Genomic DNA, 25,948 nt, shown 5'->3' on the forward strand with positions numbered 1-25,948 from the left:
ATCACATTTACATAAATATTTTGTATCAATTGATGATAAATATTCATTGTTATCCCTCTACTTGTTTTATCCTCCCTCTTCTTGTCATTATTGCACTTCTTAATCTCCAGCCAGCTTTCCTCATCTGCACATGTCTTTACTATTCCTGGGTTTACTTGTCAATAACTCACCGAACACCTAGTGTGTGCCAGGCGCCTTGCTACACTTTAGCTTGAAGATTATAATTCTTGGTGCATTCTCTTTCCCAATTCCATCTGACACAACCTGAACCTGAATTTCTAAGTTCAGACTTCCTAAGGTATTTCTTGACAAAATGTTTCCTCTTTTTCAGCCTCTGGCCTCTTTTTGCCTTATCCTGCTGTCTTCTTCACCCTGTGCCTTTCTTACTCTTGTTCTCACTCTTTGTCTTGGTACCTGTTTCCTGCTGGCTTTGGAACAGGCATGCACCAGTGGGTTTAAAGCAGCAAAATTGCTGCAGAAATCCTGTAATCAGTGTTCAATCATCTTTTTTTTAAGGTTTTATTTATTTATTTATTTATTTATTTGAGAGTGAGCAGGAAGGAGAGGGAGAGAGAATCTGAAGCAGACTCCACACTGAGCACAGAGCTTAACATAGGGCTTGATCCCACGACCCTGAGATCATGACCTGAGCCAAAACCAAGAGTCAGACACCTAACTGACTGAGCCACCCAGGTGTTCCTCAATGTTCAGTCTCTTAATCGACCAGAGTCTTTAATACCCACCTACTGAGGTGCTTAGGTGGCTCAGTCGGTTGAGCATCTGCCTTCAGCTCAGGTCATGGGTTCCTGGATTGAGCCCCGCATCGGGCTCCCTGCTCAAAGAGGAGTCTGATTCCCCCTCTGCTTCTCCCTCTGGCTCGTGATCTCTCCCTCTTGCTCTCTGTTAAATAAATAAACAAAATCTTTAATAATAATAATAATAATAATAATGCCCACCTACTGACTGCAAAAGTCACCGTTACCCTCCTTGTTTTATGTGCTGGCCATCACTTCTTTTTCTCATGGTCATTGAAAAGTGGTTACTACACTGCTGGGATCTGGGTTGCCGAAATGAAGCCCTTTCCCTCAAGAGGCCCATAGGCCAAAAGAGGAAGGTGACCAGCAAACGAAAGCATGCCGCCTGAATGAATACTTAGTACTGAGGTAGCGGGTGGGGCGGGGGTGGGGGGAGGGAGTGATGGACACATTCAGGGAAGGAGGATCCCGAGACAACTTCTTGGAGCAGGTGACATCTGAGCCAGGTTTGAAGGATAAGGACAAGTTTGTCAAGTGGACAAAGTTGGGGACTAGGGAGAAAAAAATTCCAAATAGAGAGACCAGTACATGTAAAGGCATCCTTTAAAGCATAGGGAGTACACTGGCAAGTGATGAGCCAAATTTCACCCACAAATGCTTTCATCAGTCCACACGTGTATTTTTAATGTGATCTAGTGGCCAATATTGAACAACGAAAGTTTTCATGAAGATACACATTTCTGTCTTCTAAAAAAAAAAAAAAAATCAGAAGGTCTGGCAACACTAGGCCAGCATTTCCTCATCAACTGCAATCCTTCAACAGTCTTTTAGACAAGGTATGTAACCTTCAGTTTGCCACAATCCCCACCACTCCATATTAACCTACACACTCGAGCAGTGCACTCACATTATCTAGCCACCCCTGTGCTGGCAATCGCTGCTTTATAGTCTTACAAAAAAATCAGCTGCAAATCCATCCAGCCTAGAAACATTTTTCCTCTTTGAGCAATTCGTTATGATGAAATTTATCACACAAGCTCTTGGGTTCCTTTTCCTTTTCTTAGCTTTCAAATTGCCTGTACCTTTCCTAATTCTTAAATAAGTGAGAAAAAACTTGTTATTCACTGGTTGTTGAGATAACAGCTTCCTCTGTTTATTCCACTAATATTTTCTCTTCTCTCCATTTATAGGAAATGCCTTACTCTTTCACCCCATCCTCTCTCATCACCCTCATTACATCCAAAACAACATCTCCGTTTGTTCATTAGTTTTGCTCTTTCGGCCACATTTCTTTTCACTTGCTAGAGGCAGCCCCACAGAGTGGTTAAGACTCTGGCTCAGGGAACAAATTCAAACCTCTGACATTGTTTTAGTCATGTGCCCTTCCGGAGGGAACCTCTTCTCTCTGGTGTCAGTTTGCTGAGCTGCAAATGAGGATGGTGACAGACCTACCTTGCAAAGTCCTTACAAGGATTAAGTGACCCAAGAAACGTGAGGTCCAGCTCAGCAAACTATAGTTGTCATTAAATTCATGTGCCTCTCAGAGGCATCTATAGCTGGGAAGACCTGTCTTTGCCTTTATTCCTTCCAATTACACTCTATTTTATTCTATAACATGTCCTACCTCCACCAAGACAACCTGGAAGAAGTAGGAGGTTTTCTTTCACTCGATTGGTCACTGTGGGTTTTGTTGATCCATTTGTTTGTTTAATTTCTTCTTGTCAGACTCTTGTATGTTCTCTACATGTATGATAAATTTCCCAGCTTGGGAGTGATAAATTTCAGCTATCATAAAGCTATGAGAAAAGTGTTCTCTCAGTGTACATTCCTCAATCTCTATTTTTTTTTTCTGGAAAATAAATCATTTTGGCAAAGCATGTCACAGATTGCTAACATGTGTATCTAAACAAGCATCCACAAATCCTGAGCTCTTACAGATTGTTGTAAATATTTGGCTATGTAGGTCACTTTGCTCCAAGAAGACGAGGAAGCTGTAAGGAAAGCCATGTTTCCTTGAGACAGTTTTCCATTTCATACTTTTGAGGTCATTAATGAGGTGGTTTATTTTTAGCAATGTCTATAACATGGCTGTGCCTTTTCCCTGAACCAGGGTGAATGAAGTCTTCTTTCTGACCCAGAGCACTTGATACATGGTTAACAAAATACTCACCTCCTAACTGGGTTCTCTTTCTTACACATAGTTCCCGAATCACACCCAAAATCTGTTGGCTACTTTTCCTGGAACTCTCAGTCTGAAACAATGTTATATTAACGCAGTTACACAATAATGCCTTGATCCACTGTTCCGTTATCTTCAGAAATATCTGAATTGGGACAGACGCATCTGGGCTCCTCCTCCACCTTCAGAAGGCAAGCTGTGCCTTGCTGTTAGCAGAGCTCTGGGGGGCAGACAACACAAGCCCCCCGCCCGTCTTGCAGGATCGGATGGCCCAGAGCCCCGCGTGTGAACTGAGCCCAGCTCCCCTGTAATTTCCGGAATCAAGTGAGGCTTGGGATCATAGCGGGGAGGCATTCCAGGCCAGATGGCCCCACAGCACTCTCTGTGGGTATATTTCAGGATGACAGAGAAGAGGCAGCACATTACAGGCAGTCGTTCAGTTGACATCTTCACTAGAGTGGTGTGCGTTTCACACGCTCATAGCCAGTGCTGGCTACAACCCTAAAACATAATCAATGATCTTTCATGACATTGCTAGGAAAATTTTCTCTATTTTTTATCCCTCTTTTGCATCCAACTGTTTTTAATGATTTTAAAAAGCCATTTTGTTTGTTTCTTTCAGAGGTAGAGTTTAGTGATTCATCAGTTGCAGATAAAAAAGCCATCTTTTAATCCAAAGGCCAAACCATGGTTAAAATGAAACCATAAGATAGGTTCTTAATATCCAACATCTTTCCTGTGGGTATTTTCCTTTAGCTCACACAGTATCTATTCTTTATAGGGAAAAAAAAAAGTGCGTAGTATCTGGACCCAACCAGAAAAACTTTATTTCATGCTTAATTTTTGATCGGCTTCTTTTTTTTTAAGATTTTATTTATTTATTTATGTATTTATTTGAGAGAGAGTGCGAGAGAGCACAAGCAGGGGGAGCGGCAGAGGGAGAGGGAGAAGCCCACGTGGGTCTCGATCCCAGGCTGAGCCAAAGGCAGACACTTAATCAACTGAGCCACCCAGGCGCCCCTTGACCAGCTTCTTGCAGAGTTGAGTGATAAGGGTAATCATCATGAAACAAAGAAAAGAATACACGCCAAGAGACCCAGATTCTGGTCTGGTTCTTCTACTTTCTGGTTGGGTGCCCTTCAACAATTCATTTTCCTTCTGGGGCTGTTCCCACTCTATCCTAAGCTAAACTACAAATTCCTTTAGTCCACGCATTGTGAACTGGCTAGTCGCTGACAAAGAAATCACACACTAGTGTCTTGGTTGGCCCACAGAGTATTTTCTAAATTGGTAATTATTAACTAAAAATCCAAAAGTCCAACTGTACAAAGATGGGCAACAGCGAACCACGGCAATGATGTTGTCCACACTGGGTAAGACTGCTAGCTCTCGAAGGGGTGTGTGCTTCAGGTCCGCCCCAGTTTCCACCTGTCCCTCCTGTCTGGCACCCGCCCTGCTTTCCTCATTCACGGAAGCTACTGGAATAGGCATGTGATTTTGCTACCCTGCTGTAGTCATGTATCTGCTGTGGCTTCCAAGGGCTCACCATCCAACTACCCTCTCGTGAATCTGCTTTGGTTCTTCAGTGATTCTCATAATGTGAAGTATATAATAAAAGCATTTCTCCAGACGTCCCTAATATTAAAAGACCCACATTATATCATTAGCTCATACCAAGCTTATGAGCAATTAAAACCCTGAGTCTCCCTCACACGAACAATTTTGACTGCCAAACATGGTCTGCTCTGGCTTGCTATTTTTTAAATGAGAAGCTCTAGTTCGGACTGAATTCCTATATTTCTCAAAGGGATTTTTGTGATTATCAAATATACCATAGTATGAAATCATCAAAAGCTTTGAAATAAAGCTCTATGCCAGAACAAAATATTTTTATCATTTAAGTACATGTCGAATGTATAGTAACAAGGAGGGTGTCTCCATCAGTAAATGTATTTTATGATTTTTATTTTACATGTTTTGGGTTTTTCAACTCCTTAGAAATATGCCTTTTAAAGTATGTTAAAACCAAATAATAATACCAATTGAATATTACCTTGCTGAGACAGACTGCATCAGAAGTGCATTTTAGTGAAGAATGACCTAGCAAACCTTATCACCCAGTCCCTTTCTATATGCTTTACCAACCAAGTTGACACTTTGCCTTCCCGCTTACAGAAGGAGATACATTTCACTTGCACCACATTCACACATTCCAAATGCATATGAAAGGGTGCTAAAAACAACATCATGTAGCCCTGTTGTTCGCAAAGTATATTTAAACCATATCACTGCTTTTGAATCCTCTCTCAATTTTTACATTTGTTATATTCTTATATTAGGAATGACTGGCTATGGCTCACTTTCAGAACTTACTGCTTAACCAAAAGCAATCCACAGCCATTTATTGCTAATATCAGAAAGTAAAAATGAAGGTAGTAGATGCAAATGGAAATGCAAAAAAAAAAAAAAAAAAAAAAAAAACGAAACAAAACAAAACAACCCCAGGGCTGTTTGTGGGACAAGCAGAGGTAGCGCTTGGCTGGGCAGGGGCTGATCCCACTCTGCTCTTCTCTTTTCTTTCCCTCTCACGCCTTTCCTTCTCCCTTTTGTGTTGAAGATCGGAGCACAGTGCTACTTGGAATGTTCGGCCCTAACTCAGAAAGGTCTCAAAGCGGTTTTTGATGAAGCGATCCTCACCATTTTCCACCCCAAGAAAAAGAAGAAACGCTGCTCTGAGTGTCAAAGCTGCTGTTCAATTATCTGAGGCTGCTGGGGGACCGGCCCCCACCCACCTGAGGGTGAGAGTGGCGCCGACCTCTGAGACCAAGCTCAAGCCACGAAGGAGGGCGCGACCAGAGAGGAAGTCCCCTTGCACGGAGCCCTGCTCCTCCACCCCGGGAGCCCCCATCCCCACCCGCAAGCACAGCGCACCAGCTGCCACGTCCCCCCTTCCAGCCCGAAGCGTCCACATTGCGCAACCTGTGAGAATGCTGAGCCCGCCGGAGGTCACCCAGCGACGCTGCTGACCATGTTGCAAACGAAGGCAAAGACCATGCTGCGTTTTGCGTGTCCCCTCCACGAACGTGAGGCTGAGGATAGGAAACCATCCCCAAGAAACCAGAAGAGGAACTCGGTTCCTGTATTGGTGGCCTTACCCCGTGTCTTCTACAAAACACAGGAATACTACACTAACCTTGTTTTCTGAATCTGTTGTTCGACCTATGCGTCTTGCATTTATTTGTATTATTTTAAGAAATGTACTAATTTACCAATTTACTCAGGCCTTACAAGTCCATACCAAATTAGCCTAAAGACAAAATATTTTTTATTCATTTCCATTTTCAGCCTGTTTCTACCAAAGCTATTAGAACCAACACGTACCTCTGAATGCCTGACTGTAAGAAGAAAACAAGAAAATGTTACAACTTTTGGAAATGTACAAAGCCAAGATTTTTTAATCTGGTTGAAAGAGAAACACCACCTGAATTGTTGCGGGGCCACATTTTTGCCAAAGATTCACCCTGGAAATGCTTTCGCTGATGGGTAGCCTTATTTTTATTCTATATTTATATTGTCATGGCAAATTACAAATGAACTGTGTTCAAGAAAGTAGTACTTCTGCTTCTTAATCAAACTGATTGGGGGAGAATATGGCAGACCTAGGTTTTAAAATATTCTCTATTCAGCAAAGTGAACTTCCCTGTTCCCTCCCTTCCCGGGCTCATGCCCTTTTCCTCCCTTAATTTCACTTTCTCCCTTGCCCAATAACAACCTGATCTAAAAGAAAGACCTGGCCATGGGGCATGAAAAAGTAAATGTTTAAAAGTCCTCAAAGGTTAAGCAAAGTGTTTCCATATTTCCACTTGCTTCAACCTGAAGGGTTTCTCAGCTGGGTCCCCTTGGAACTCTAAGGAACTAAATGACGTTTTCCAAGTGCAGCTGGTACTAATATATTGCCTCTCCCTATTTCCTACACTCATTGTCCCAAATGTGCATTTAGGGGATGGATCTGCGGGTACCAAGCTCTGAATCTGTTTATCCCCGCTTTCAAAATGCTGTGTTCTGTAGAACAGGACCTTCGGTCTTGGAAAGTAAAAGCCCCCAGTAAAGAATGATGTGCCCTTTCCATATGCCTCTTCCAAACAGCCAGGGATTCTTGTATCATAGAGTGAATTATTTCCTAGCTTTTATTTAGAGACGATAAAGTCTCCTAATTAGTCTTATTTGTTTACAGTTACCTTGGAAACACCCAGGTAGGCACTTCACTTTTTATTTCAATTGCATAAGCAAAGTGCCTCTTTGCAGCATCAAATTACACCGATTTTAGCATAACAATTTCCGGATTCACACTCCTTCTGTTGGAAAAATCCAGTCTTTCTTGTCCCTTCTGCTCCTGGAGGAAATCCATAAAAAAGAAACATATGATGTGGGTCTTTTCTGTTAAGACCTTCCATGACATCCCCTCAGTTGTTTGGATTTGTTTGTTTGTTTAGAATTTCTGAAAGAAGTTTTCCCCTGTTCCACGTTGCAAGACCTATTTCCCTGCTCTCCCATCTAGTTGCTAAACATTTTCTTAAACACGCACATACATGCGCGCGCACACACACACATATCCCAAACTAAAAGAAAACGGGAGTTTTGTAAGTCAAAGCTTGACATTTAGAGACAAATAGGACTTTCTTCCTCTGTAAATGGAAATCAACCGTGCATAAACTATAACTCTGCAGAGGTTATGGATTCATTCTTTACAAACAATAATGAGCATTTAGCCCTGTAATAAATGGAATGCTGTGTTAGCCAGCTTTGTTGCATTATTGCATAGTTACATCTTACTAAAGGGGCCATTCCTCACTTCTCATTAATGTGGATGAAAAAGTCAGAGCTGTATGTTTGCTCCACCAAGGAGAATTTTCCAGATGTGTGCTTCCAATAGGCGAGTGGTTCCCCAGGCCATCACCTCCCTACTGGACCACGGGGATTAACTCGTTCACAGTGAGAAGATCATCCTCTCACCTAGAACCAGAACCTGAAGAGAGACTGTTAGTGTCTTCGTGGAGAGGCTCCTAAAGATCACAGGAGCTCATTATTAAATAAAATGATGAAGAACAAAGTGACCTAAATGAGTGAATGTCATTCCACCAAATTAACTATGTATTCCCTGTTTCATGGCAAGAGGTAGTTCATTTCCTGCCATAAGATTAAACAAAACTATATTCTGAAGCCAAAGATCAGAAGAGATTTGAAAGAAGGATCTGAAGAAGGATCCTTGACCTTTGACCATCTGCCAAAGTCAAGAAGGGGCAGCCAATCTCCACTGGAGGGTAGAATCTTAGCTTTTCAAAGTTAGAAGAGGCCCCAGAAAATATAGTCCAACTCCCTCATTCTACAAATGAGGAAACTCAAGTCCGGATGGGTCAAAAGAAATGTGTGGTGGCAGAGCTGGAACAGACCTCAGCCATTCTGCTTCTCATCCAGAGCCCTGAACTCCGCACTGTAATCTGTTCATTATCACAGATACTAAGTTATAGTTTTGCAGGTGTATTATTGGAGTTGCATTTGTTCATCCTACAGATCTTGGCCCCATTTCAAATACATGACTTAGGCCACTATAAATTAGATAATCCATCACACTAGTAATTACGTAGAGACAAGAATTTGATCTGCAGTATGCTTAGAATCCACAATATACAATGTACTATAATCCCAATCTAATTGCACAGTATACAGCAATGTAATCAAGTAGCTGGTTTGACAGATATTTTTTTTCTCGGTTAAATGGTTGGTTATTTGGCAGAATTAATGGACTCCCTGGGCTATTTTGGAAACACAAAAGACTACCACAAGAGTCAAAGCCTTGTCACGGTAAGTAATCTGGGCTGATTTCTGCCAAGAAAAGGTATACTCAAAGAACAATTACTGAATGCAATAACTACAGCAAGCCTAAACCAAGAAGCAGTAAACTGGGAAATGAAAAAAATAATTCATACACATATGACAGGAAGGAAGTTTTGGTCCTGAGACTCCAATAACAATATGTCTGATCATGATACGCAAAGAACCATTTGGAAGATTTCTGGTCCATAAAAGAAGTGCCAGATGCAGTAACCATGCACAATTTTCATAGAACCATCAACGAGGAAATAATATTTAACTGGTAGTAAAGGGGCAATCACAACCATGCTCACAATTTTAGGAGAAATTAAAGAAAGTTAAACCCCAAACTTGAGGCCAACAAAAATGTGCATTATGTAGGGTGTAGGTTCTTGTGAGCAGTTAATAACCTCGCCAAGTAGAGTGTTCAAAAGAAATACTTGACCCGAGATAAACATTTAAAGATGTAGTGTTGCATTCACAAAGGCAAACTCATCCATGAGACCAAAGTGATAGAAGATTAGAAATTGAGGTTTGCTCTAAAGGAATGTTTGGCACCATGCTGGAGATGATTATCTAGCCCTTTATGTCTTCGGCCTCTATGTTTGGATGCCAGAATGCAAAATGTGCCTTCTCTCTCTACGGTGAGAGCCACAGGTCACCAGCTACTCTCTTACAAGTCATTGAGTAGGCTGCCCAAGTACAAATAAGGAAACTCAACAGAATATTTTCATCTCAAGAACCATTAGGAACAGAAAGGGAAAAAGAAGATGGGGGAAACCGAGTTTCTTACAAAGGAAATTAGGTACTTTTAAAAAGGAATCATTTAGAGAATGGAGAGAAAACTAAAACGAAACACAAGGCAAAACACACACACCTGACAATTCTCCCAGGCAGGGGCTAAGTTCTGCCTGGCCTCCAGAGCCCTAAGGAAGAAAGGAGGACCGTTCATGTGAAGAGCATTCCAGAGTCAGCCTAGAGGGCTCATCATATGATAATTCTAGATAATTCCACCTCACCATTCCCTAAAAATGTTGAAATTCTGGACAGTGCTCTTTGGGTCTTTGGGAGCAATGTGGTGGGGTCATCATGCTCACACCTTCCCTGCTAATATGGAGCAGATGGGGGAAATTTACCAAGGAATATGAGTGAATCAATTATCTTGAAAGTTTTTTAAGCACTAGCATGACTTAAAATCTGAAAAGGATGACTTTGTGATATCTGGAAAGACAGTAACTTGTATAAAAGGTATGTATTCATCTTCAGCGGACTATCTCCGAATAGAACGATGGCCTTTAGCATGCACAACAACAGTAACAGAACTCAAAAACATGAGCTAAAGCAACAATGCCTGGTGCTTCAGTATCAGCAAAGCCCAGAAAGGAGATGAAAACGCTGAGCTCCACACAGAGGTATTTCGGGCTTCAGAGGCTGGGCAGCGCTCGTCGGAGATCTCTGTAGGTTAGGGGAGGAATGAGTCAAGGAGGGTCTGGCTCATCTGTGAATTCAGGGATGCAAGTTCAACAACAGTTCTTGGCTTTTAACTTCCAGGACAGGAAACTAGAGTGAAAGCTGCATGATTTGTCTTGGTCACAATCTATTTTTTTTTCTCCTTAGGGAATATTATGTCAAAATCCAGAGTCGTTTTGTGCCTGTGTGCTTTAAACATGTTCTACCCTGGTAATCGCATTGTGTCCTGAGTTCTGCAGTGGCTCAGAAGCTTCTTGCTGCTATAGCCAGAGTGATTTTGTTGTATCTTCAGCCATGTCCTCCGAACCTCTCAGTGTATGCAGTTATCTTTGACGAACGGGGTCTGATCAGTGGTTTAGGGGATATGATGTCTGGGGCAATATGAGGAGAGGGTCCCCAAGGCACAGAACTGAGTCTCACCGTACAAGCCACATTAGCTCCCCGAGCTTCCCAGTAACCCTGCACATGCCCGTCTTTTGAGTTTGTTAATTCTTCTCAGGAAGAAATAGTAAGACTTTCATGGCAGGATGGTATGTTTGGGACAGCTTTGTAAATACCTAAAATTAGCACCACCTGCCATTTTTTAACTCAAATTTTTAAAGCAATCCTCTCCTAGAGGAACCATGGGAAGGAAGGTTAATGAATTCTACATTCTTTGCATCACCTGGCTTAAATTGTTTTTTTTGCCCTGAGTAAACAGTAATTACCATTTAAGTACATCTCAGCAGAATTTTATCCCACCTGAAACAGTCCATGTTGTTCCCGATGTGATCGCTACAGGGGGAACAATAGACAAGGGAAGGACTGCCTTTCTTACAACCTGTTTCTTATGTAACGGCTATTCTATGTACACTTTTGTAATTCATGGAATATTATTTCACGTTCTCTTTAACCTTGCAGTTTGCTTTATGCCATGTTCTGACGTTAAAGTCATTAAATAGTTTTTTTCTCCTACTCTCATTTCTGAGTTTTCTGAGGGTGTCTTCATCAGCCACGTGAGCAAACTGCCTTCCCCAGGCCTCCGTTAGAATGGGAAACCATCCAGCCCTTTGCTTCTCCAAGTGTGTCCTAGGGACCAATAGTCCGCATCACTGTGGAAGAGCCAGTTAGTGCTACAGAAACTCAGGCCCAGTCCAGACCTACTGAATCCAAATCTGCATTTTAAATCTGCACTTAATAAGACCCCCCAGGTCACCTGCACATTAAAATTTGAGAGGGACTGATCGACGAGATGACCCACCACCAGTTGTTAAATCCAAATGTGTAGCTGCCTGATGAAGAGACCATCCGCTTTGTTTGTCCCTCTGATGCTACCCTTTGGGTATTCGTTGGGCTAATATTTTGTTGTTCGCATTTATTGGGTGAATAAAAAGGCTTCCAGAAGCCTGTCATGTGATGCACAGCTGCAGTAAAGCAATAATCCTATTTTGGAATTAAAAGCAGAAAAAGCAGCATCTGGTTTGAAAGATCTGCTAAATCTGAAATACTTCTGTTCTTCAAGGTTTTTTGGTGTTTATAAGGGAGAGAGGAAAAAATGCCCTCCAAAACTATTTTCCATGAAAAAACAAGAAAGATTCATATCACAGGAAGTTATGAACTTATAAAAGGAAGATAAAACAAATTTCTGAGGCATAAAAGTTTGGATGAAGCTTCTGTCTGCATTGCTTAAGACGTGCTCTAGATGCCAAAATAAGGGTTGACCACAAACGTGTCCTCTCAGCGGGGCCTTCCACAGATTTATATCCTTATTGTCCTATGCACAGACCAGAGTTGTATTCACTTATTCAATATATTTTTACTAAACATCACTGGGAGCCATACTTGATTTCCCCACACACACCCGCCCCCTCCCCCATGTACAAGAGCTCTTTAAAAATTGCACGCACACACGCAAACACACGCATGTGGAAGTAGATCATCTTATTCAAATCCCATTGTTGCCGAGTAAATTCTGAAGGCAAATCATACCTACCCTCAAACAAATGAAGAAAAAGCACAAGGGTCATCACTTCCTTTGTACCTGCAAATGGCCTACTAGTTATCTGGCTGGGAGATCAGCGATTCCAACCCAGAATGACCCGATGTCATTGTGCAGATACAATCATTCGGGGACCACCTCCTCTGTGAAGGACGACCTTCCCCGTCTGGCAGCAGGCTTCCCTTCACACTGCTGACAGAGTTCTGACCTTGGTACTCAAAATCAGGTGTCCTCCTTCACGCTCTAGGCTGAGGGAACCCACCGGTGTCCCAAGATTCCTTTAAACTGAAGTTACTTGTAAACTGGGACAGCTTTTACATATGGGAGCAGTTTGGCTACCAAAAGCGGTCAGCATTCTTGGAAGGGTTTAGTCAAATCCCAAAATAGAATCTTACCAAAGATTATTTTCATTATTGCAAATGTATCCCTGATTTCTTGCTCTTAAACCACTGGTCCAAGCCGCCAAAAAGTGCTCCTTACACCAGGGACTGCCACAGCCCTGCACACCCACCCTTCACTTTCTTCCCCAGGCCTCACAATAAAGCCTGTTTTCTCTCTTCATAAGAAACTAATAGAGCAAGAAAATTGGCATCAACAATCAATCTCTCTTCAAGAATCCATTTCCTCGCAATTTTTAAATGTTTGATTTCCAGGCCCTTTATGGCAAGAGTAAAAGAAAATCCCAGTCCAAGATATCTGAGAGCCACCTTTTTTGAATAAAAACTATTCCTACTAAATTAAGCACATGGAAATAATAAAGTGCTAAAGAAGGGAAACCCCTCAATCAGAGCCCACTCTTCCCCTCGTCTGCAGCGTACAGCACAGAGCTTGGCATGAGTGAACCGACGGCACATAAGTTCTTTTTGGCTTTGTCCTGAAGTTGGCTCAGATTTTGGTAATGCTGAAATTTGCATCCCATTTCAATTGGACTTTATTTCTCATTAACTGGTATTTATGTTTCAATAGGGAAATGTTTCAGCATTAGCTTCCTGAGGTGGCTCAAGCAGGAGCTAAAAGCTGAACAAAATCTTCCTCTTAAAAACATTTCCAACCTATTTTAAAATGCTGATGTCTTAAATCCACTCAGTAAAATTGGCTACCCACCCCTCCAAATATTTTAATCTTGATATGCAGATTTCATATCTTCAGACAGAAGATGGAGGTTCGGAACAACCTAGAATCTTAGATCACCTCCCTTAGATGGTGTACCTCGTCATGCTGTAGACATACCTAGATTTATAAGTAGAAATCTCTGCAGGAGCAACACAGAGAGGTCAAGAAAGCATGATCTGTTCATACATTTCCTGTAGAAAGAACATGCAAAGTAACAGGATTAAATTTCTATTTTAAGTGCATAGTTCTGCAAGAATCTTTCCTCGAGATAATGACAATTCTTAATTCATCATAACCTTTTTTGTGTATGCATAGTTTAAATTTATTTTAAGTGAATAAATGCTCTTTTAAATAATTTTAAGTTGTATATTATTTGTGACTCAGGGATATCTATATTTCTTGCTGGTAATTGTATCTTCAACATCACCAAAAGAATATTACCATTCTCATCTCGGTAATATTGATATTCTATGTTAAAGCAAAATATTTTCTTTGAGGGAATGTTGTTTGTTGGTTGGTTGGGGAGTGGTTGTATTTGGGGTTTGAGTGATTTTCCCAAAGCCCTAGTAACCCACAATCAAGGTCAAAGTATATATGATCCAGTACATTGGGAAACCTTAAAAAAAAACAAAACTCAATTATTCAGTATGCTAATGAAATTGTACAGTCAGGGGAACTTAGAGTCAATTATAAAGCGAAAGAGCTTAGGAAATGTTTACTTTACTCCTGATAATGAGGACCTGGAACAGAGGATAGAATAACCCCTCTAAATTCCTTAACATTGGAGCCAAGTCTCTGTCATACACTACCAATTACAGCACTTTGCACCTGCTCCTTTTCTCATCCTTTCCCTATTTCTTTTCTTGTTGTTAGACATCACCTCTTCAGAGGTCTTCAGATACCCCAGGATCACAACAACCAGCCACTAAGCATTCTGGATCTCCCTGTACACAATTCCAAACAATCTCATTCATTAAAACAAAGGGAACTCAAAAAATAAGAAAATAAAACAAAGGGAACTCATTGTAAAAGAAATCCCAGAAGATTCATCTAGCCACGAATGACCAAAATTCTTCTACTCCACGTAAACTTTCACTAGTAGAAATTTTCAACAGAAAATAAAATTTGCAGAATTTGCTAAAGAATGGTTTCGAAGTTACTTCTTAATAATTTGCTTTAATGTTTTGAAGAAAACTAAAAAAGATAAGGTGCACATTATTTTATAGAAAACATCTGGGTGAAGAAGGCAAGCAGTCCTCTGGGAAACTTTATAAAATAAACATTTTAATGAATGCTGTGTTATTTTCAGTTAGAGATACAACTCACTTATGATCCCAGAAATGCTTTCTATTACATTTAAAACCTAAATAATTTGAAGAGTGAATTGGGTCGCTGCAGCAAGATTTGGTACTCTCCTGGTGGCTCTTTCATTTCCCAATCAGTGAAAAAAGGGAAGCATGAATTACCACTTCAATCAATGGAGCTAATAAACCTAGAAGTAGAATGAGCTGTGAGAATTTATACATTTCATTCAAAAACGTTCCCATAGAAAAAAAAATTTCAGGAAATTCCCCTTCTCCTTACCTTTCGTTAATTGCAAAATAGACACATTTTCGGGAGCAAGGAGTTGCTGAGAGTTTATCTAGAGCTCACCTCAAGGCACTGGACCATCATTCCCCTGCACCCGGTGCTCACACTGCCATCAGGTGAGAGCACACAACCTTCATTTCCACAGCAGGTGTCTTTGAATTTCCCTTTGAGGCTCCTACTCCTTTTCTCCCTCAATCTCTCCTGCTGTAAGCTTTGATCGGAGCTACAGCAAAGCATTATCTTCCTAAAGGTTATACAGGAAAGTAGAAAAAATTGCAATCTCCATAAAACAACCCAAGTTGGCGCCAAGCCACCTCCGGGAGAGACTTCAAACATGCTGATCAGGGGTGAGGATAGTCTAACCTCAAGAACTTCAAAGACTTCAGCCCAAGCAGTAATGACTAGGAAGGAGCACTCCAAAAAGGCATCACGGTCCAATGGCAAGAGGTTGGTTCTAGGTCAGAGAAACCTGGCACGTGCAGCCTATCGGCTGTCGGATCTTGGGCAAGTTACTTGACTTCTCTGAGCTTCACTTTCATCATCTATATAGTGGTAATGGTAAAATGGCAATTACACTGCCTAGGAGCATGGTTGACATAAGAATTAGGAAGAATTAATGGAAAGGATCCTGCTTAGAGTAAAAACATCCATCAGTGGTAGCAATATTTCTATCTTTATTTCCCAAACACAGTGCCCTGCACAAAATTAGGGTTAATAAATATTGTGGAAATGAGGGATGGAGGGAGAGAAGGGGGAAGAAGGGAGAAAGGAAGTGGGAAGAAAGAACTTTGAAAAAGATTCAAGGTTAGCATGGAGAAAGGTATTTCACTCTTTTTATTTGATACCTATATATATTAGTTTCTTTAATACCATGAACCAGGGACACCGTGGAATGTTAACCAGCACCATAGATCCTGCAGATCAGAGGCTTCTGACTGCTCTTGCGGTTTCACTGCCCTTGACAGCAGTTATGTTCACCTTCGCTTACAGCTATAGGTCATCACCTGGGCTCTGCTATCCCAGACCCTCTCATCTCTGCTGACACCAGGAAGCCCAGTTCTGGCATCTTCTCTCCATTAATATAAGCCACCGTTTCCCCCAAGCTTTAAAGAGCCATCCCAACAGCTCAGTGGGACCAGACCCAGGTGCCCTAGTAAGAATGTTAGTCCTGATTCATGGGAGAATGTGCCCATTAAAAAAACTCTTATCCAGGAGGCCAACATTTATTGGACTGAATCTTGCTCTCTTGCTCTCTCCCTTCCCATTCAATTCTGCTGAAAATCAGGGTGTGGAGCAGAGTGAGATTGGGGTACTTTCTCCCCCACCTCCCTCCCCACCAGGCCTCGATTTGGGGCTGGCTGGGTCATCCTAAGAAAGATTGCAGCTCCCATCAGGCATTCCTTTTCCACTCTCCCGGGGTCTGATAATCACTCCCTCTTCTCCTTCAGTCTAGGATGTTCATTGCTTCTAAACAGTATTCAGAGTGTTTTATCACCCCTTGTTGGTTTCCTTAACTCTGCCCACGCATTTAAATAGCATCTTCCTTGAACTGTCCTCAATATCCCGCTGCAGTGTATCCCTTGTTTCCCACCGTGCCCCTTACGGATGCTGTAGTCACCTTCTCTCAGATTGTGGCAAGCCCTTACTGCTCCTGCTTTTCTTCCTTAAGTTTCTTTAAGAAGCAGCCCTTCCTATCAGGAAATTCTGAGGGAAGTTCTTAGGGATGGGCTGAAAACACTTGAGAGGGGCCACCCCGTGTTGTCCCTAATCACTCAACGACTTTCTATGTGAGAATGACTTTCTTGCCTGCTAACAGATCTGCACTAAAGACGGGGATGGATTTTGCTCATGTCCTTTGTCCCCAGATGTCTGCCTCTGCATCCCCGTCCTCGACCATCAATCCCAACATTCACTTTACTATCTTCATGAAGACTTATCCGTTCCTCATTCAAGGAGGGCTCCCGGCTCCCAGCTGGGATATGCCAGGGGTCTGAGTCCCGACTGAGCCACCTTCGGGACTCATGATATAGTCAGTCACTTTTCTGTGTCCCTTCCTAAACGTGACATCCTAAATTAATGTGTAAGTAAAAGTAGTTTTGAAGTTCATTTTGAGGGTGCTTGCTATTGTTAAAGTATATTAAAGACTAAAAAGACTTTTTTGAAAGTTTTCATAAATTCAAAAGACAGAGGACATGCTTTATTGGCATTAATACAGATTTTCTTGGCATATCATGAAAAAGGAACAAAGTTCATTTCAACCCCAAAATGTCAGAATTAAAGACACTTGCATAATACCAGAGTTAAAAAAAAAAAAAAAAGTCACAGAGAATCAGCTGCTGTAAGATTTTAGAAAGCGCAAGAGCTAGACCATCACAGACTTACCCTGAGACAGCAGGGCAGCTTTACCCCGACAAACGCGCGAAATTTCCGAGTTTAAAAATCACAACTTAAATTTAAAATATGCTAAATGGAAAAGAATATTTGTGATTAATCATTTTGGGCCTGGCTTCAGGAGAACATCACATGAGTCTAAAACCAGAGTTGAGCTGCAACATCTTTAAACCTAAATGATGGCTTTAGTTACATATTTTTTTCTGAAGGTTTGTTTTTGTTTTTGTTTTTTTATCACAAAGGGGCCTCTTTATTAAGGACTTTGAGAATTTTGCTTGGGAAAAGAATCACCCAGAACCAGACGTTTCTCAATTTCAGCTACTATTGCCCTCCCTTTTTAATCTGAGCGGTCTCTGTTTCTTGTGTAGGTAAGTGCTCAGTTAAAAACCAGAAGGGAATATTTTCTCGAAGGAAGCTTGCAGTTGGATTTTCTTTGGGGGCATGAGGACGAAGCATTGGTTTTATTGATTTCTGGCCCTTTGATCACACATCTAGCTGCAGACCAATTGTTAAATAAAACATGAGAACGTAAAGACTTTCTAGACCCATTTCCTAATTACTCCCACTGCATTTAAACCATTGGCATATTATAAATCCAAATTGGAGGAGGATTGTGATATATGCAAATTATGTTCTGAGATTCAAGGTAAAGACAAAATAATTTGCAAGTATGTGAACCAGAGAAATTATTGCAGTGAAAACACAGATACTGTTTTGCATTTTTAGCATCGGCAGGCTGCCTCTGGGCCTTGTGCCTGAGCTGGACCCAAGGGAGACAGGTAACCGCCACAGGGGTGGTCAAAATTAGACAGTGTTCGAATCCAGGGGGAGAGCTGCTCGTGCTGGCCGTGCGGTGCATCCGTGAGGCTCGAGGCCTCCAGCTGTGTTCTGCCGGCCACACCAGCTTCAGAGGGTCTCGCACTCCGTGCTGGCTGTGGAGCAGGCCCCACAGTCACAGCGGACAGCCACGGGGTAGGTGTAGAAGGGGTCCACTCCAGGGGCGCAATTGGGCAGCTTGACCGTCACTTGTCTGGTCTCGTTGTAGGTACAGACTCGATGATGGGCTTCAATGTAGGGGGGCTCCAGAATGGGCTTCTGTCCCCACCCCGGTAGAAAACAGGGAACCCATTAGAACATACCATCTTGTTTCTTGTTCTCGGTACCATTTATCACTTTCAGAAATTAACTCGCTAGTCATTTGTTTACCTGTGAAATCTCTCCCTTCCCAGAAGATAAATTCCTGAAAGCAGCAACCTCCTTTCCATACCATATCCTGAGCTCCCAAAAGAGCCCAGGGCACATAGCAAGTGCTCAGTAAATATGTAGCAAATGAATAATCCTGATCATTGCAAAAGTCTTCTAACGAGTCTCTCTTCTACCAGCACCCCCTATAGTCTCTTTATGACACAGGAGCCCCGAGCGATTCTTTTAAAATTAAGTCAGATCCTACCTCTTCTCTGCTCAAAGCCCCAGTGATGTCCCATCTCACTCAGAGTAAAAGTCAAAGATGTTCACCCTCGAGACCCTCCATCATCTTCCCTGCACCCACACCCTCTACTATGTCTCCGGCCTCCCTGTCTTGCTGCCTTCCTCGCTCTGCTCCGGCCACAGTAGTCTCCTGATTATTCCTCAGTCCCACTCTGGAGTCTTTGCCTGTTAATCCCAGTGCCCAGAACATTCTTCTCCCTTATGATTGACTCCTTCACCAGCCTGCCATTTTGTTCAACACAGAAACCTTTCCTGACCATCTTCTTTAAAATCGCAACATCCCACCTCCACAGCTTGCCATGCCCCACCCTCTTCCTGCTTTATTCTTTTCTCCGTAGCACCTGTCATGACCATGTGACACATTATATATTGTATTTATTTGTGTTGTGTTTCTCCCACTCTAGAAAGGAACCTCTATTAGGACAGGGACTTTTGCCCATTTTACCCCCTGCTGCGCTTCTACTCCCTAGAGTAGTCCCTGTCACCCAGGAAGTTCTCAATCATTATTGTTGAATCAATGACAGAAAACAGAGTAAGGCAGGTTTCAGAATGCCCTGTGTGCTGTTCTGGTCATCAAAGGATTCACTTTCTGCCTTCAACCTTTTATAAATCTTGAACTCCAAGATAATTTTATAAAGAGCATAGAGATGACAAAATCAGCACAAAATAGTAGTTAAAATCTCAAGCCCTGGAGTGGAACCCCCACCTTCCAGTAATTCGCCAAAATGACCAACACAAATGAGAGGCACCCGCTCTATGTTCTCTAGGCTTTTTAGAAAATATGGAGTTGTTCCCTTGGTCACATACTGGCAAATCCACAAGAAAGGTGATTCTGTGGACATCCAGGGAACAGGCACTGTTCAAAAAGGAGTGCCCTCCAAATGTTACCATGGCAAATCTGGAAGAGTCTACAGTGTTATCCAATTTGCTGTTGCTGTTGTTATAAACAAACAGGTTAAGTGCAAGATTCTTGCCAAGAGGATGAATGTACATGCAGAGCACGTTAAGCACTCGAAGAGCCGAGAAAGCTTCCTGAAGCACATGAAGGAAAATGACCAGAAGAAGAAGGAAGCCGAGAGAAAGGTACTTGGGTTCAACCGAAGCGCCAGCCTGCTCCACCCAGAGAAGCACGCTTTGTGAGAACCAATGGAAAGGAGCCTGAACTGGTGCAACGCATTCCCTATGAATTCATGGCAGGATAAGTGTAAAAATAAATAAATAAATAAATAAAAGACCGCAAGAGTGTAAAAAAAAAAAAGAAAAATTTCAAATCCTGTAATCAGACCCTTAACCTTGGGTCCCTGTTGTGCCACTTGCTGAAGATTTTGGAAAGTCCACTTAACTTCTCGAAGCTTCAGATTCCTCATCTGTAAAACAAAATCTCCACCTCACAGCCTCGTTATAGAGATAAGGTAGGATGACATATGTAATGCGCGAAGCCCAGCACCACGTAAGTATTCAGTAAATGCCATCTCTTGTTCTTATCAGAGCTGTTGTAAGAGTAAGGAAGTAATAATAAAAGTAGCAACTTACAAGCTTTCAAAAAACAATGCCTTCACTTGTATTGGGTACAGAAAATATGTGTAATGGAGGCCCAGGATTAAGTTCTTCTGAACATCATGGGAATGATGGCTTTGCCTTTGCTAAGGACTATGTGGAAGAGCTCAATTTAATATCACTGCTTCCTTCTCCTTTTCAGGAAGCATTGGACCATGTCCTCTTACCCTCAGTAATCTGGAATCTCAAGCAGAGTTGCCAGATAAAATCTAAGACACTCAGTAATATTTGAATATCAAATAAACAACCAAAATTTTTTAGTGTAAATTATGTCCCAAATATTGCCTGGGGCAGACTTATAACAAAAAAACAATTGTTTATCTCTCATTCACATTTAACTGGCATCATGGTCTGGTTTGGTCTGGGTTTTTGTTTCTGTTTTTTGCGGGTTTTGTTTGTTTGTTTGTTTGTTTGTTTTGTTAAATCTGGCAACCCTAAATCCAGGCCATGAGCACACACACCCTCTGCTATGTCTCCGGCCTCCCTGCCTTGCTGCCTTCCTTGCTCTGCTCCAGCCACAGTAGTCTGAAGTAGTTCGTAAATCCAGCTACTTTGTTGTCACAGACATCCTCATTTTAGACATGCTCTCCAGTTAAGTTCCCAAAAATAAGTGCTTTATATCTCAGAAACTTTCAGATTACTGGGGAAATAAACCTCATTCTTTTATTTATTTTCTGTAAGTAACCTCCCTGCACATATAGTACAGTAAAGCATAAATAAAAGCTGGCTAACATGAAGGAGAATCTTGTTCTCTAATGGTCTTGGTGCTTCCATTTCTCCAGTGAGAACATAGTCCCTGACCTCCTGTGAGTGACCAGGATCCAATTAAAGACGTTCATCAATTTTTAAAGAGAAGAGGAAAGTGAGCCGAATTGAAGGAAACACAGTTTGAAATTTGGGCCCAGAAAGAGCTCCAAAGAGCTGAGAAATGAACTTTGAGGAGGAGTAGGCATGGCCAGGCCAAGCCTTGAATATGAGAAGATGTCAAAGTTCCCCAAGTAAGTTTGATGTCAAGTCACAGTCATGGTATCCTTAGCAGTTGAATTTCCATTCAGCTATTAGGTCTTATGTCCCTGGATATTGCAAAAAATACAGCAAATTAGGTGGAGTAGTTTTATTTAATTTGGAGACTTCATCACCATAACCTAATCCATTCATTGGGCCATAATTTTATCCAAGTGACAGCAGGTTGCTCTCTGAGTCCCTGAATAGATGGCTATTTTTTCTCATGGCATTGTCCTCTCGTGGTGCTCATGGACTTCTAAGTTGGCATCAATTAGGCTAAAAGATGTATGACTCCAGATAGAGGTCAGTCCCTCTATCTAATTATAAATATAAATTATATTTATAATTCAACAAATATATATTGAATGTCTTGTTCGTACATGACACTTCAACAAGACCTACCAAAGGCACAAGAATGAAACTCGTCTCCTAAAAAGAAAAAACAGAATCTAGTGTTGTGTGGTGGGGAAAAGTAAGACAAAAGGTAAACTAGAGTCAGGGCTGACCAGGGAGTCAGAAAACCTCTAGGGAAGGAGTTGGCCCTGGACACAAACATCAAAGAATATATTGAATATTAACAGATGGAAATGAGAAGGGATATGAGAAAAAGACCAAATGTGAGATTTCATGAGGGGTGTTTAATAAAACTTTTCAAAATCAATCTGACAAGACCAGAGCTCAGGACATGGGTAGACATTGGGAAAATGGGCAAACTTCATATTGCTGAGGACCTTGGAAGTTGGCTTTGGAATTTCTAATAGTGGGTGCTTGCTCATTAAAAGGTTTTTGAACTGGGGTGACAAATCAGAGCTGGAGCTTCATTAGTAACCAACTCGGGCCTCAGTACAAAGAGTCAACAGTCACTCCACGGTGTGATGGACATTCTATGCTGAATGGGCCTCTTTTCTTCCCACCTTGCAAACATCTCCTCATCTCAGCCCAGTAGGGCTCTAACTTTGTCTAAGATTTTTAACCTCATTTTAAACGTGATGCCTCTTAAAAGGCTGGATATCATTGAATACAAAGGGATTTTGTGGATATGTCTGTGACAATCCCTGAGGTCCCCCCAAATTGCAGTGGGGAGCTGGGGCAGGGCAACACTGTGCACGAGCCACTGAGGAAGAACTGAGGACCCACCCTCACCTGCTAGACAGCTTAAGGTCTATCTCTTGTTAATTGGCTGGCTATGTCACAGGTAGAAGAATATAGAGAAATTTGGGGGACATGCTTAAACCAATGATTTATTCCCAACTTTCTACTGACTGCCTACATAACTTTGCAGTCACTCACTCCTTGATTTCCTCCGTGTCATCTGTAAAATGGGTAGAATAATAGCACATCTCAACCTCCCAGAGATGGTTCCCACATATACAGACACTATGTAAATACAAATATTAATTTTATCAATGCTTTGTTAGAGGGGCAAGATCATGCTTTTTTCAGATTATTTTTGGAGAACAGCAAATAATTGTCATTAAAAAAAAAAATCCACAGGAATGCCCCACTCTACCTCATTTCATTTAAAAAGTGAATGCAGGAATCAACCCAGGCGGCTGACCCTGAAGGCTTTGTCACCTGTTCCTGCCTTGAGACTCACCTCCCAGGTTTCACAGCGGCCCCAGCAGGCATCCGTAGTGATCCGAAGGCCCCTGCAGCCTGGCTTTTTGGCCAGGAAAGTAAACTCCCTCACGGCACAGCCCACAAAGGTGAGAAGGTCCTCACTGGAGGTGCTGAGGACACAGCTGCAGCCAGCCAGGAGGAAGAGGGCCATGGGGCCAAGGAAAAGGTATGCCAGCTTCATGGTGTTCCTCCAGAGAGGGAAAGGAAAGAGAGTTTATTAAGAGAGCCAGCTTCCCAGGGCGCCTGGGTGGCTCAGTCAGTTAAGCGAAGGACTCTTGGTTTCAGCTCAGGTCGTGATCTCATGGTCATGAGATCGGGCCCCCACATCGAGCTCTGCACTCAGCAGAGTCTGCTTGAGATTCTCTCTCCCTCTGCCCTTCCCACTTGTGCTCGCTCTTGCTCTCTCTCTGAAACAAATAAATAAGTCTTAAAATTTTTTTTAAATTAAAAAGAGAGCCAGCTTCCTTCCAAGGGGCGACCAGTGATATGATGGTCACTGTCAAAGGCATTTTGCTTACTTAGCATTTCAGAAGAAATGAGCCAAGAAAGTGTAAATGCCCACAAACACCAACATAGGTGCCCAAATTTTCCTCTGACTCCAGCATGGTTTTCATGGACCCATTGTGCTCACTAGACCCCTAACTCCTCCCAGGGCATCCTCAGGCTTTTTCTTATTGCTACCCAACTGCTGGACTTGACTCACGTGTTAGGTTTGTTCCAACAGTCTCTTCAAAATAAATACAAAATATGAGTCACACCAAAAGTAATGCATATCCTAACATTCTCCATGAATACACAAATTATTTTTATTCAGATCCCTAGATCTGATACCCTAGTATTTGGTGCCATGTTCCCTGCCTGCTCAAAATCATATTTTCAGTGTCATGGATGGGGAATGAGAGGAGCATTGGTAAATAAAAATTGTATGCCCAGATGTATTGTTACTAACCCAGCCCAACACAAAACACTGATGTGCATAAGATATTATGAATCCTACTACCTGACTTGGTAGCACCCATAAAAATGTATCCTATTAATTACAAATAGCCCTGCTCTATGCCTCCACTGTAATAGGCACCTGGTTGTGATTCAACTTAAATCCACATATTGGAAAGCATTGGACGTGTTTAAAACCTAATCCCAATCTACTGTCAAGTCTATCCTCTCTGAGTCGTGGTGATTTTCTGTGCTTTTCCAGGAGCCAGAGACATTCCCTGCATGCTCGGCCCACGGGACCGAACATACCTGGATGTTAAAGTGAGAGTGGGCACTGCATTTATGGAGTGTCCTGCATTCATTATTGCTTCAAATAATTCATTATTGCTGCAGAATTATTCATTTTCAAATCTGATCTCTCGGTCTCATCTACTTCTACTGATCTACCTCTGATCTGTCCCCTTAGCAGGGCTCTTTGGACTTCCCTTCCGGTGGAATGAAGTTACAAATATGGAGAAGCACTTACCTGATCTTGCTGGAGCAAACTCCTTTTAGAGCTCACACTTGCACCCAAGATGTCAGAAAATCACAATGAGTGATAGAAGTTTGCTCTGGGTAAATGTCTCTACCCTCTGCTACCAGGCTGCTTGACTGCTCAAATATATAGGAAGGGTCTTGTCAATCAAAACAAAAGAGAGGCAGATCCTTACAGGAACCACTAAACACATCAAAGCCTTGGGATATAAAGCCAGTCTCTCTTTTCCAAAACTGATTAACTTAAAGGGTGTTGCTTTGTTTCTTAACATCACCTACTGAAACAGAAAGTTACCTTGGTGGGTGACATAATCCTAGGGAAAGAGTCAAAAGTAGTTCACCTGGGGACAAATGCACTGGGGCAAGATGGATTAATTCTCCTTCATGGTAACCACAACTTTCCTTCGAAACGGGTATCGGTCCCAAGCAGCTCACAGCAAACTCTTTCCCTTAACTCACAACACGTTTCAATACATTGAAAATAACAAAACAATAATTCTTCCTGGAAAGAACACAGGATCACAAACTGAAAAGATGGAACTCACCATAAGAAGAAACCTTTGAAAGTCTTAAATAAGGATTAGCTAATATTAATAACATTTTTAAATGAGTCTTATAGAAAAAAAAAAAAAACACCAAGATGTCCAAAGAGATTCTCTTCTGGCACGGGAATTAAAGAGGACTTTTTATTTCTTCCATATGGTTTTCAGCATTTTTCACATTTTCTACATTGGGGAGGCTTTTAGAACAGAACATCAATTGATATTGACACTTTAAGAATTAAAATAAGCCAATAAGTATACATTTGTGCTACATGTAATGCTATTCAATGCTATTCTAATGGAAATGTTTCATTAGACTTCTGGTTCTGGAAAGTCTAAACTAAGAAAGCAATAGTATTCTTTATGAGCATGGGACACCGTTTATATTCCAATCTGCAACAGTAGCATACAAATGGATTAAAAACTTCATTGGTCATGGCATCATTCTGGGTGCTCTAAAAAATAAATGAAAGAGACATCATCCCTGGGCGCCTGGGTGGCTCAGTTGGTTGAGCGACTGCCTTCGGCCCGGGTCATGATCCCGGAGTCCTGGGATCGAGTCCCGCATCGGGCTCCCGGCTCAGCAGGGAGCCTGCTTCTCCCTCTGACCCTATCCCCTCTCATGCTGTTTCTCTCTCTCTCTGTCAAATAAGTAAATAAATCTTTAAAAAAAAAAAAAGAAAGAAAGAGACATCATCCCTGCCCTTAGGAGTTTATATATTACAGCAAATAACGACATAGCCAGAGACATTTAAGATGTACATTACACAAATAAATACTATATAAAGAAGTTAAAGCATTTCTGTTTCCTGCAAAGAGAAGTGTTCTTTAAATATATGTTACTTGTTCAGGGCTTGATTTTTTCAAAACGTGTAACAACCCTCAGTGAATCCATTGCTAGACCATCAATATACTCACC

At 41.8% G+C, this 25,948-nt stretch overlaps 2 protein-coding genes across 2 annotated transcripts in view; one reads left to right on the plus strand and one right to left on the minus strand.

Annotated features, from left to right (window-relative positions):
* The window catches only part of RHOJ (ras homolog family member J), an 87,118-nt gene extending 73,397 nt beyond the window's left edge, over window positions 1-13,721 (plus strand). The window contains exon 5 of the mRNA XM_045901000.3: window positions 5,552-13,721. Coding sequence (XP_045756956.1) covers window positions 5,552-5,698 — 147 coding nt within the window. The 3' untranslated portion in view covers window positions 5,699-13,721. The remainder of the gene's footprint in view (window positions 1-5,551) is intronic.
* A 4,532-nt stretch (window positions 13,722-18,253) lies between these two features.
* GPHB5 (glycoprotein hormone subunit beta 5) lies at window positions 18,254-23,198 on the minus strand. Its single transcript, XM_045901001.1, has 2 exons — window positions 22,995-23,198; window positions 18,254-18,442 (listed from the first exon to the last, which is right to left on the minus strand). The coding sequence occupies exons 1-2, from the start codon at window positions 23,196-23,198 to the stop codon at window positions 18,254-18,256; spliced, it is 393 nt and encodes a 130-aa protein (XP_045756957.1).
* Window positions 23,199-25,948: the final 2,750 nt, after the last annotated feature.

The sequence above is a fragment of the Mirounga angustirostris genome, unplaced genomic scaffold (genome assembly GCF_029215605.1).
Source record: "Mirounga angustirostris isolate CCGP_5_RB_7025 unplaced genomic scaffold, mMirAng1.0.hap1 SCAF_9, whole genome shotgun sequence".
NCBI classification, from domain to species: Eukaryota; Metazoa; Chordata; class Mammalia; order Carnivora; family Phocidae; genus Mirounga; species Mirounga angustirostris.

Bases quoted from the DNA above. Each gene is read 5' to 3' on its own strand.
- GPHB5 (XM_045901001.1), bottom strand. From the start codon at position 23,198: ATGAAGCTGGCATACCTTTTCCTTGGCCCCATGGCCCTCTTCCTCCTG. The intron at 18,443-22,994 runs GTGAGTCTCAAG...GGGTGGGGACAG, and splicing joins GCCGCTGTGAAACCTGGGAG to AAGCCCATTCTGGAGCCCCC.